The 13,207-nt window shown below is 40.1% G+C and overlaps 1 protein-coding gene across 1 annotated transcript in view; it reads right to left on the bottom strand.

The window, feature by feature from the left end:
* Positions 1 to 13,207, bottom strand: part of Lrp6 (LDL receptor related protein 6) — a 117,632-nt gene that overhangs the window by 90,912 nt on the left and 13,513 nt on the right. The window contains exon 2 of the mRNA XM_050123234.1: positions 4,430 to 4,823. Within this exon, the coding sequence (XP_049979191.1) occupies positions 4,430 to 4,823 (394 nt within the window). The remainder of the gene's footprint in view (positions 1 to 4,429; positions 4,824 to 13,207) is intronic.

Genomic DNA, 13,207 nt, shown 5'->3' with positions numbered 1-13,207 from the left:
GGAGAGGAGAGGCATGACGTCTGCCTCACTTCCCTTCTTCCCAGCACTCTATTCTGTTTATTTCGCCTAATTTTCTGTCCTATCAGGCAAAGCAGTTTTCTTTATTGATTAACCAATGAAACAACAGATTGACAAATGACCTTCCCACATCAACAAAGAAACTCCGTCTCAGAAAAAAAAAAATGGATTAGAGTAATCAACCCAATAAGAGCTCTCACTGACCCTTCTAGTTCCTTTACTATTACCCTTTTCATGTTCAAATACTTGCAACATAACACACATAATAACGTATAATAACATATAATGTGTGTTATGTATGGGAAGAAAAAGTTATCTCTCCCAAGTTTCTGTCCTTAAGTGGACAGTAGATAGATAGATCCTTAAATTATACTCCCTTTTTCCCAAAGGAAGCAGCAAATGGAGAGAGCTAAACACACTAACACTCAACCGTGAATCTCTGTTACCACCCCTGTACTGGGAATGAGCTTGTCAAGAAAAAAAAGGAAGAAATGGGGGAACAGGAATGTCTAACCCCAGCTCTCAGAAGGCTGAAGCAGGATGACAAATGCCACCCCAGCCTGAGCTGCACTCTCTGAAACTCTGAGAAGACCTGACGGAGGGAGAAGGGGGAGATGGGACGAGGACATGAGGGGAGGAGAACTGTTGCTTTTTACCAGTCTTCTTCCTAAAGATCAATAGAAGCAGCTAATCTTATGTGATCTTCAAAAGCAGGAATGTCACAAACACATCCCACCCCTCAGACTTAAGTAACTCTGTTAGCGAAACACCAGCTCCACCCCTCAGGATTATGCTCAAAGTCTCTAACTGAACAGCTTACCATGCACAGCTTCTAAGAATCCCTCTTCTGATTCCCAACCCTTTCCTACATCCACACTTCCTGATGCTTCATTAAGAGCCAGGGAGCCAGCTTAGAGTAATGGTGTCACTTAATGGCACTTGCACCAAGCCTGCCCACCAGCTTGATCCATGTAGCTGGGTGAACTGACCTCCTGAACGCAGACCTCCCTTCCACCTTTGCACACCCTAATGTGTGCATTTTAAAGGGCCATCTCACTTCCACAGTTGCTCCTTTGTGATGGTTAGCATTATTACGTTTGAGACCAAAAAGAAAAAGAAAGTGCCTCTAGCATGCAAACCCTAGCTCATACAGGCTGTGCCCTATCATCCTACTTCCCTTTTTTCCCCAGATACTGAATACCCTGCCAATCCAGTTCCCTATTTTCCTGGATGTTGAAGATTGTTCTTAAGTTGACTGACCTTGTAAAATTTGCTGTTCTTACAAAACAAAAGGTCCTAAGACTGATATTTTTGCTTTTGTAATCAAATTTGCTTACTCTGATCAAAAAGACAATCACAAGACCCAAAATTCTAACTTCTAGGGTTTTGCCTTTATAAGCCCTGGACTGATATGGTAAGGGGCTGCATCTTGGAAGCACTCTCAGGTATGTAAACATGGTGCCAGGTTTGGGTGCTGTACCTAAATAGAAAGTCTCTTATTAAAACTTATTTGTGGTCATGGCGAATCTCTGAGCAACCCCAGACTCATGATACCTTAATTATAGATCATATATATTTTATATATAATATAAATATATATACATATATATATGGAGAACAGTCAAACCTAAAATTTTACTTTTACAGTTAAATAAACTTTCCATTTGTTTACAACATGGAACTACCTTTATTCTATGCCTGCAAATCAGGCCTGATATCAAAAAACAAAATCCATACAAACTTTTATCTGATTACTCCAAGTTCTACTTTATTATAAAAAAATTAATTTATTCCTATCTACAAAGATATCTAAAGCATTCTAATATCATTTTTTTTAAAAAAATCAAAGAAACATATTAAAATACTCAAAGTATTCAGACGTTATCTTGGGATTTTAACAAAATCTTAGTCCATTCATTTCAGATTTATGTTCACATAGGTACCTACACTCAGCCACAGCAACACACGGAATAAAATGTACAACAGTGTTCAGCAGGACTGAGATGGTGCGTGAAGAGCAGTGCAGACCCAGAGCTCATGTTCTGTGAAATGGGATTTTCAGTTTTGAGCTGTGTTTCTCTTTAAAAAATAACCCTTTGCAACTCCAGGGATGTAGTAGCTCAAGAAGAGAGCAGTTGCCTTGCCTCAGTGAGGCCTTGGGTTTGTCTAGCACAGGGGGAAAAAACGGAAGTAACACCATCACTGCAAGTACATGAAATGCATGTTTAGCTAAGTAGAAATACGTTATTATTTATTCTTTCTATTCAGCACAGATACATTAAGCAGTATTTCACAGCTTAATATAAAAGATATTATTGCAAAACAATTGGTTATATGATAATCTATGATCAAGAATATTTTTTGAAATCTCATTTTAAGTGATTAGATACTGTCTTCCTTGTCCCTTAATGCCTTAAAAGAAAATCCACAAGAACTATAAACATGACTGCTCTATATCTTTTGTAAGAAACAAAACTATATTGTTGTTTTTTGTATTTCTTAATTTTATAAGCTTTATTATAAAAAAAATGCAAATAAAACTCACACACCAAAACCAAGCAGGCTCAAAGTCTATACATCTCAGTGAACTTCTGTACAGTTTTAATATCAATTCTGAAGCCATAAGCTTCACATTAGATTTTACACATTCACTTAATGGATTTATTCACCATTAAAAACAAAAAAAATCCACAACCGCGTTAGAACTAGAAAAACAATTAGCTTTACATCCTTTTTCATATCTCATGTCCATTACGTACACTCAGTCTTCCCTAATCCCCTAATATTTACCCTTTCCTACTGTTATACTGTATCTTCGTGTGTGTGTGTGTGTGTGTGTGTGTGTGTGTGTGTGTGTGTGTGTTTGAGTAGATTCCCCATATGTTAGAAAACATCTAGGTTTTTTTCTTTCTGAAATTATGAGCCCTCATTGAATATCTTACATTCTAAGTCCATCCATTTTCCTGAAATTTTTTTTTATTATTCTTTGTGTCATTCACATCATTCCTCCCGGTTCCACCCATCTTCCTCTCCACACCAAAATAAACAAAATAAGATTTAAGAGAAGGAAGAAAAGAAGGATGAACAGACAAAATAGGAAAAATCTCATCATGGAAGCCACAGTGTAACAGTGAGTTGCTCAGTAAACCCCTTTATGCACATAAATTTACATGTAGGTGTTTATCAAAAAGAATCATTGTTCTGGTTCGAGGCCCGTGGTCTCTGCTGCACCATCGACAAGGAGCCCTCACTGGGACTCTTCCTAGACAACAGGTTGCTGCCCTGTGTCATGGAGACCCTATAGTCCTGGGTCTACAGGGCTGACCCTACCCTCACCCAACTCCCTACCCCCATGTTCCAGCAGGTCACAGATGGGCTGGATATTGGGGTTGGACAATATATAATTCTGGTTCTGGGCCTGGGTACTTTCAGCGTTTGTTGGCCTGCCAGCTCCCCCGTCTTTGCCACGATAGTGGGCTCTCCAGAACTGCCCTGGCTAGTTCACCCCCTACAGTGATGAGCAATGGGCAGGGCCAATTCTGGAAATTTTTGTGTGTGTTTGTGTTGTATGTATGTATATATATATATTAAAATATATTAAAAGAAAGGAAACAAACTATCTTTTTTCATTATACATACCAATCCAAGTTCCCACTCCCTCCCCTCCTCCCATTCCATCCACATACCCTCCCACCCCACCCCTTCCAATCCTCATAGAGGGTAAGGCACATTGCTTTGGGGAAGGTCCAAGGCCCTCCCCACTATATCTTCTCCTGGAAATTTTAAATTTTACTTTTCTTTAGAGCTGAACAGTGTCCATAATATTATCCATTCATCTGTTGACTGACAACGAGGTTGATTCCAATACTTTGCTGTAGTGAATAAAGCAGCAATAACCATGGACATGCAAATATCTCTATGTTAGGGTATACAGTTCTCTGGACATGTGCCCAGGAATGAAATCATGAGGTTACACAGTAATTCTATTTTTAATTTTTTGAGGGATCTCCAAACTGATTTCCACAAAGGTTCTATTAATTTGCACCCCCACCAACTGTGGATAAACATTGTCATTTAAGAATAAACCCAACTTAGCGGGGCGGTGGTGGCGCACGCCTTTAATCCCAGCACTCAGGAGGTAGAGGCAGGCGGATCTCTGTGAGTTAGAGACCAGCCTGGTCTACAGAGCTAGTTCCAGGACAGGCTCCAAAACCACAGAGAAATCCTGTCTCGAAAAACCAAAAAAAAAAAAAAAAAAAAAAAAAACTTTCCATAGTCAAGTCTACTTGAAAACAAAACCAGGAGTCCCATTTCTCCTGCTCCCCCACCCTTTAGCAGTGAGAAGTGTTTACCAATGGAGAAGACTAGACAAAGAAACTGGAGCCTTCTGTACATTACACAAGACACTTACCCGTTTGATGGGTCTAAGGCAATAGCTCTGGGTTGATCCAACTCTTGCCAAAATAAAACTTTTCGTAAAGATCCATCTAAATTAGAAACTTCAATACGATTAGTTTCAGAATCTGTCCAGTACAATTTTTCTCCAAGCCAATCACATGCTAGCCCATCCGGGGACAATAATCCAGAAACGACAACATTCTGTACACTCTCAGTTTTGTTAAATTCTGTTCGCTTAATGGCTTCTTCACTGACATCACTCCAGTATATCAAGCCATGACCAAACACAAAGTCCACCGCAGCTGCATCCTCCAAGCCTCCAACTACAATCGTTGCATTCTCTTTGCCATTTGTAGCATCAACCAATCTCAAGTCCCGTCTGTTTGCATAAAGCAACAAAGGGGCCGCTGAAACAAAAAGAAAAATACATAAGCAAGAAAGAAGAAAACATATCAAATCTTATAAATTGGGTTTCAAATCAGCATCTGTGACCAAATACTATCAAAATTAAAGTGGGAAATAAAGAGGCTAGAGAGTGGTTCAGCAGGTAAGAAGGCCTGCTGTTCTTGCAAAGGACCTGGGTTTCGTTCCCAGCACCCACATCAAATGTTCCACAACCACCTGTAACTCCAGCTCCAGGGATTCCATGCCTTCTGGGTCTATAGACACTACACATGTGGTACACATAAACTCACACAGTCACACATCCACACACATAAATAAAACATACTTTTCTTTAAATGGGAAGTAAATCAATAGTGAACTGGCTAAAATCTTTTCACATTTAAAATGTTTTTCTAGCACTTTAAAAAAGAACATAATGAGAATGGAAATAAGTTCCACCCAGGTAGAACTTTCTTATTGAGTCTGTCAGACACAATTTAAAAACTTATACATACTAAAAAAGAGTGACTGGAACACTCATGCTCTACTAGTAGGAAAAAGTTGGCAAGTGTTCGGTTAGCTGTCCGGTTACAGAGCTGGTGATCAAACCCAGGGTGCTCCAGTATGCCATGCAAGCACTTCACCATGAACTACTGCCTCAGTCCCAGCTGACAGTTTATTAATAGCTAGATGTACAAATGGCCATATGATCCAGCTACTACACACTTAAGTATTTACTAAGAAAAAATAAATACATATCAATATAAACACTTACAAATAAATGCTCAAATAAATTTGTTTGTAATATCATAAATTAGAATCACCCCAAATGTAATCAACAACTAACAGTGATATATTACTAGAATAAGAAGGAGTAGTACATATTTGCAGTCCCAGCACTAGGAATGAAGAGACAGAAAAATCAGAGCTCAGTTTTCCTTGACTACATAGGGATTTTTAGGTCACTATGAGCTAAAAGAAGCTGTCTCCACATTTCCCACATGGGTATAAGGAAACTTATTTCGATTATGAAGACAGCTTCACAGCTGTATGTACATATCAGACCTTCCCACATTTTATGCTTTAAAAAAACAACATCTATTGACACACAATAGTAGTATCTTAATACAACTTAAATAAGCAGCCTAGCAGAACCTAATACTATAACTTTTTATGCAGTTCAATATTAATAATCTCTAACTAGATCTAATATCACAATTAAACATAAACCCTATCATAGAGAAATAACATTTAACTTTGATAAAGTTGAGTTGCTAGGACCGTAATAGTATAAATTCTGGGGTTTTTATTAAATATATATCCCAAGTTTCTGATTTACTTTCCTAGTATCAAGCAGCAATTAAAAACTGAGTGCCACTGTCCTACAGAGCTTCCTGTATTAATGGGAAGTCATCACTACACAATGAGTACCCATCAGCCATATATGATCACAGAGCACATAAAATACAGCTAATACGATACTAATTTTTCACTTTATAAACATTAGTTCATTTAAACTTAATGAAAAAATATGGGTAGTGTCAGCAAAAGAAAGTGATGATCTAGAAGCTAGAACAAAGGCCACAAACAAGGCAACAAGAATGATAATATAATCCAATAATCCATGATATTCTTTCATAGTTACATAAGGTCTAAAACTGTTCAAAGCCCAACCCAAAAACTATCGACACTAACAATTTTCTTTTCAAAAGTATTTATTGGCCAGGCAATGGTGGTTCACACCAGCACTCAGAAAGCAGAGGCAGGTGTATTTATGTGAATTCAAAGCCAGCTTGGTCTACAAAGCTGAGTTCCAGGACAGCCAGAATTGTTAGAGAAACCCCGTCTCGAAAAAAACAAAAATAAAAAAATTATTTATTCTTATTTTATGAGTGTTTTGTTTTCAGTAAGTAGAAAGAGATTTATATGATCTGAAAATAAGCTTCTCTGTGTGTGTGTGTGCGCGCGCGCGCGCACGTCCGTGCGCGCACTCTCTGCCTACACATCTGTTCACCACATGCATGCCTGGTGTCCACAGAGGCCAGAAAAGGCTGTCATATCCCCTGGAACTGGACTTATAGATGGCTGTGAATATTAGTAATCAGAACCAGGGTCCATGTGCAAGAATATCAAGTGAGCTTGACTATCCACCCCTAAAAGTAACCCCCCTTTTATAAATTACAAATATTACTCTAATTTGAAAAAATAAGTGGATCATAAAACTACAAAAAATATAATGGTTAAGCCCATGTTTAGAACTGCACTGGTCAAACAAGTGTTCTATTCATCTGTTAGATAACATGAATTTCTGATCCAACCATACTGAAACACAGGGTTCTCCGTCAAACACCTGTGGGCAACCACTTCACTTGAGAAATAAACCAAGTCCTTTCTTCTTACTGTGTGTAACTACTACAGACTTTAGATTCCCTGAACTCATGGCAGACTTGCACACATCACACTAATGAACCAGTCCCAATAGTCACTATTGAATAGTTTTATATTCAGCTTTTTATAGTATAAGCCAAACAGAAACATCAGAAAAAACATTCCTATTAGTGAAGGGTTCAATGCCAAAGGCTGCAGAAAACTAAAAAAGAAAAATTTCCCAGGACACTTAACCCTTCCAATTCAAGAGTAAAAACAATGTAATAGTTAACAGATACCTTCTTTATGGCTCTATCATTCATGAAAGAAATATACACTAAACTTGTTTATGGCATTAAGTAACAAGAGACTTGTCAAATTTTAATATTTCCACTGAACAGTTTTCTCTACAAAAATCTAAAGAACTTTTCGGGTAATTTAAAGTCTCATGGGTTTTACGGGTGTCACTGGAGTTGGAGGAGACCAGAAGCCAATAGCTTTAATTCTGTAGCGCTAGTTATGGTTGAGCATTCTGGGGACTGGACATTAACCTGTTAACAGCTCTACCTGTGATTGCAGGTTTCTAAGGACTGTACACTAACCTTAACATTAACAAAAAGTCCACTGTACAGTTACCCTTCTGATGCATGAATAGGGTCTACAACATCGCCACCCGTATCTGCTGAGTAGTAGGCAAAACTAATGCCATTTATATCTACTAAATGCAACAGACTCCACACACTCGTTTCCTGTCAGCATGCACAACACACACCGTGTGCTCACTCCACAATGTTTACCTGACTTCATTCAAACAGAATTCAAGCAGAATTCAAACAGCAGTCACATTTCTTTAGCAAACACTTGCAGGAGCTCAAGAATCTGTTCTCCTTCATCAAATCCCTACCAAACTCCTTCCTGAACCTCCTCTGCACTACAGATTCCCACACATTACTCCTCCAATGGATGTGAGGGCATCTGTTACCCCACTGATCTTCAGGGTGGGTTTGGCTGATCTGGCTGGCTAGGCGAGTGTTGCCTTCCTTGCTCACTGCTTCCATGTGCATCCCTCCCAAAACTGTGCACTCGGTCAAAGAGTGCACAAAATACTTTTATTCACAAAATAAAGGAGGACCAGTCTTCAGTCAAAGGTACAGGAGTAGCTGCACTCCCCTGCTAGGATCTCCAAACAAGCTCTCAAGGTCCACTTAATTTCATTTTCAAATCAACTTGTAAACACAGTGTCTCAGGAAGAAGGGTTAAAGGCCAGACATCCCCCCCCCCACCCCCGCTTTGATGGAAACAAGGTCTTGCTCTGTAAGCCAGAATGGTCTCAAACAGTCAAAATTCTCCCTGGGTTATAGGATATAAGCAGGGGTCACATCTTCAACATCTTACTTATACTTCTCAAAAAGTTATCTGGGCCCTGGTGTGACACACACACCATCAATCCCAGCACAGGAAGTAGGTGGATCTCTGAAAGTTTAAGGCCAGCCTGATCTGCATAAGCATCTGTAGGCCAGCTAGGGCTACACACCTATTTCCCCTGTTCTCAGAAGAAGGTGGAGAATGTCCTCCCTTTGTGGGATCAAGCAACATTTCAGGTTCACTCTTTCTGCAACTTAGCTCCATCAGCTGCTCCACCTCTTCAAAGGCTCGTGGCAAGCTCAGGTATCCAACACTAACCTTGCTTACTATCAAGAAAATACTTCTCTCTCCTAACTACACCTCACACCACCATCCACTCTGTTAACGTCTTTAACCAACCTCATACACACTACTCAACTAAACCTGCAATCTTCAAGGCTTAAATAAAACCTAACTAACAACCTTTTCTTGGTTCTTATTCTTTACTTCTCTACAGCAATTGCTATAGTCCTACCAGTAGAAAGTTCTCTCCAAACCATACTACCTATTATTCTGTCTGTTTCAATTCTCCTACTTCTCAGACATAGTATTCCGAGACCTCTAGTCCCCAAATAAGAGAATGAAACAACTTCCCAGATTCTCCTGATCATCACGAAACTCTACACAACTTTCTAAGCCATCCTCTTCAACCTAACTTATCATCTTCTGTTCCCCAGGCCTTTCTTGGGTGGGGGAGGGGGCTGCAATCTTCCTATCATTGACTTAAAACTCATTACTTTTCCCTACATAAAACTCTTCAAAGATGCTACAACTCTTTGTGGGGTGGGGATGGTATAGGTCAGTGTGTGCAAGTGTGGGATGGCTGTGCAAGCCCAGGCATGCAGACATGTGGACACCAAATGTGGACATCAGAAGTCTTTCTGAGACAGGATCTCTCGTTAAGCCCAGACTGGCTGGCCCCAGTGCTGGGGTCACAGCACACCTGGCTTTACAGGTGCATGAGATGCACACTCAGGTGCTCACACTGGCACAGAGGCACTTTTACATAGAGACATCTCCCCAGCCCAGGTCTCCTAACCTTACTAAGAGCGTGCCTCCTTTTTCCCCTGCCAATTACCATGTAATTAACTCTTTTTTTTACCATTTCTGTAAATGTGCCCCCTCATTTCTAGAACCACTCTGTTGCCCTAGGCTTCATGAGCTCACATCTACACTACTCTAACAGTGAATGATCTCGACATTGGAATATATGGTTGTGCTTCACCCAACTCAAAAGCTTTCTCATTCCCTTTGCATAAGACATGAAGACTCAACAGCTCAGTTTTCCACTATTCAACTTCCTCTCTGAACTCCAAATTCATTTTTTACCACTTCTGCACATAAAAACAGAGTTTAACATACAGACTGGGAGCACATCACATCACCAGTATACCCACTTTCCCACTCCTTCATGCCTCTCTCCCAGTGAGCAAATCTAAATCCTTCAAGGCTAGATTCAAATCTTATCTACATCTTTCCTCCTTGAATGTCCACACTGTAGAGCCCACAGTCTTTAATCACTTAGTATTAGCTTTTGTTTGCTTGTTTAAACATGGTCATTTGTGGGAGAGGGGGCTGGAATATAGATACATACTAGTACACCCAGCTTTTTTGTTATTATTTTATTTTTGAGTGTGTGGTGTCTGTGTGTGCATGCACATACCACTACTTTAATGCTATATGACAAGTTTCAGAAGTCAGTTCTTCCTACTGCATAAGTTCTGGAAATGAAACGCAGGTCCTCGTGCTTGGGGACAAGTGCCTTTACTCAGTGAGTAATCCCACCAGCTCCACACTAACCTTTTTTGAGGTATATTTTCTACCTCAACTAGGATCTCAGCTCCTTGGAAATAAGAGCTATATGCCTTATAAGTACTTTATTCCTGGTGCCTAGCTAAGTTCACTGCACACAGTAATATGGTAGATATGTTTACTAATATTTAAAGGCAATTTTCCAGGACTAGGAATATATTTCAGTGACAGAGCACTTAAATGGCATGCACAAAGTCCTGGCTAGACCCCAGTCTTGCCAAAAACAAAAACAAAAAGCAATCTTCCACCTTTCAAAGCTAATCTAAACTTCATTTAGAGACTGGAAAGCTAGCTCACCAGGTAAAGATGCCTGCCAACAAGCCTGATGACTTGAGTTCAATCCCCAGAATCCCCATAGTGGCAGAAGAAAACCAATTCCTCCCGTTTCCTCTGAATTTCACATGTGCACACACAAAATAAATAAATGGATGGATAGATAAATAAATAAGGAAGGAAGGAAGGAAGGAAGGAAGGAAGGAAGGAAGGAAGGAAGGAAGGAAGGAAGGGAAAGGAAGGGGAAGGGAATGGAAGGGAGGGGAAAGAATGGGAGGGAGAAATCTACCATGCAAGGTAGATAGGCTCTAGGGTAGAGTGCTTATCTAGCATGTGAAAAGCCATTAGAAGACATCCGCAGCCCAGAAAAACAAACATATCTACTAAAAAACTTTAAGTTCCAACCAAGAGTCATAAACATCCATGAAGCTACCCATTGGAATGGCTTTAAATGTAGTCAGGCTTCTATCATCCCTTAAACTTTGGCTTAAGCACCCTCAGCTTCAACAGATGTGATTCCTCTCCCCTCCCCTTCTGTACCCTTTTCTTTCTTCTCTCTCTCTCTCTCTTTCTGCAATTTTGAGGACAGAACGAAAGCATTATACATTCCAGATTCTAGGTAAGGGTTTACCACCAACCACAGCCTAGCTCCTGAAAATCCTCTCTTAATCATCATTCAGAAGTCAGCAGACCACACCAAAAGTTATTTGCTAAACTGACCTAGTTCTGACACCTGCTAACCCCAACTACCCTAGACACCTCCCCAGCAAAAACCCTAGAGCACTGTCACCATTACCTGTTAAAGAGCCTTTCCGTATATTTGTGAGATTCCTAAAGGTCCTACTATCAAAACATGACCTTTTGTTAGGCTTTTTTCTACTTAGGCCTGCCTAGAATTTACTTCCATTCAATATCTGGATGGTGACATCACCTGTAAGGGAAGAAAACTTCATCTATGGGTGTGTGACAACCCCAGCCCAAGTCAGTGCTCTGAGAATAATTTGAATGTCTCTCCTGTTTAGAGATGTGGCTAGGCTGTGTTCCTGAGATCAACTTTTTTTAAAATGTGTCTGTCTGTATGCAAGACTGTATGCCATGTGTGTGCCTGGTGCCCAAGGAGGTCAGAAGAGGGCATCAGACCCTTGGAACTGGTGTCACAGATGGACATGAGCTGTTGTGTGGTTTCTGGGAATTGAAACGAGGTCCTCTACAAAAGCAACAAATGCCCTTAACCCTGACAACCGAGACAGCACCCTGAGCAAAACCTCTTAAACTAGTTCTTTCCAGACCTCTTACCTGCTGGAGTAGCGTAAGGAATTGCTTCAGATCTTCAAAGAAATCAGTTCCTCTGCCTATGGGCACTGAAGTAGTCTCTGACACTAACAGAAGTATTCTAGGGTCTTTCTTCCATTTTCCCTTTCCTCCTACAGGGGGTAACACAAAGGTATTTCCTTGGCTCTTCACAAAGGAGCACCCTTTCCTAGACCCTTTAAACCCTCACAAGGAACTTTAACAGATGCCTTCCCTCTTCTCTGACCACATGCTGTACTCTCAAGACACCAAACCAGCTCAATGCCTCACAAATGGCAAAATTCTACTAAAGATAATTGAGAAGAACTTCAATGTTCTTAAAAACCTGCAATCTTCTCCTACTGGCTCACCTAGGTGCATGGCCTCCCTCACCCTTCCCCCCCCAACACACTCTTCCTTACTTCTGCATTCAACCTCCTTGAAATCCTTTCATGTACCTTCCTTCAATACCCCAAGCTCCTCAAGCTCAATGTTAACAGATTCTTCCCCCTCATCTCCAAACTCCCAAACACCATAGGCCTGCATAAACCTGAGGCTGCCCATCCTCCCCCAGGGATTCATGCAGAAGTCAGCAATTGAGCTAGAAACTGAAATATCCAAAATGTGCCTTTCAAAAGTATTTTTTATAGAAACTAACCCAAATGTTTTAAAAAGCCAAGTTAAGGCCAGTCATGGTGGTTCACACCTGTAATCCCAGCACTCAGGAAGCTAAAACAGGAAAATTTCTAGGCCAGCCTAGATTCTAAATCAAATCTAAGGAAATCTAGATTACACAGATAGTCTCAAAAGGGGGAAGTTAAAGTGAATTTGGGTCATCTGACGAGAGACGAATTAAATATTGTTGGTTTACTAAAATTTACACAAGTATGTGGTTCAGCACAATACCCATCAATATCCACAAGGTTCTGGGTTCAATTTCCAGCATGAAAGAGATGAAAAATAAAACATTGCAAGTAGTAATTAATGTATTCTATGTCTTCTAAGCTACTCATCATATATATACTAGCATAAATCTTTATTTTCTTTAGATATATTTTGCTAAACTTTTAAAGTTTAGTTGACCAAATCAACAAACATTATACCTGCATTTGCATTTAGTTGAAAGGAGTCATTAATCTGACAAACTCTAACAAAAATTATATATTTAACAAACCAATGTAGGCCAGGAAAAAGGTCAGGTGGTGAAGAGCTTGCTGCACAAGCATGAGACCTGAGTGCCCATCTCCAGAGCCCATACAAA

This window comes from Alexandromys fortis, unplaced genomic scaffold (genome assembly GCF_014885135.2).
Source record: "Alexandromys fortis isolate MF-2015 unplaced genomic scaffold, M_Fortis_MF-2015_v1.1 scaffold_223, whole genome shotgun sequence".
In the NCBI taxonomy this organism is placed as follows: Eukaryota; Metazoa; Chordata; class Mammalia; order Rodentia; family Cricetidae; genus Alexandromys; species Alexandromys fortis.
The sequence above is the reverse complement of the archived record's forward strand: the minus strand, read 5'-3'. Positions and strand labels throughout refer to the sequence as shown.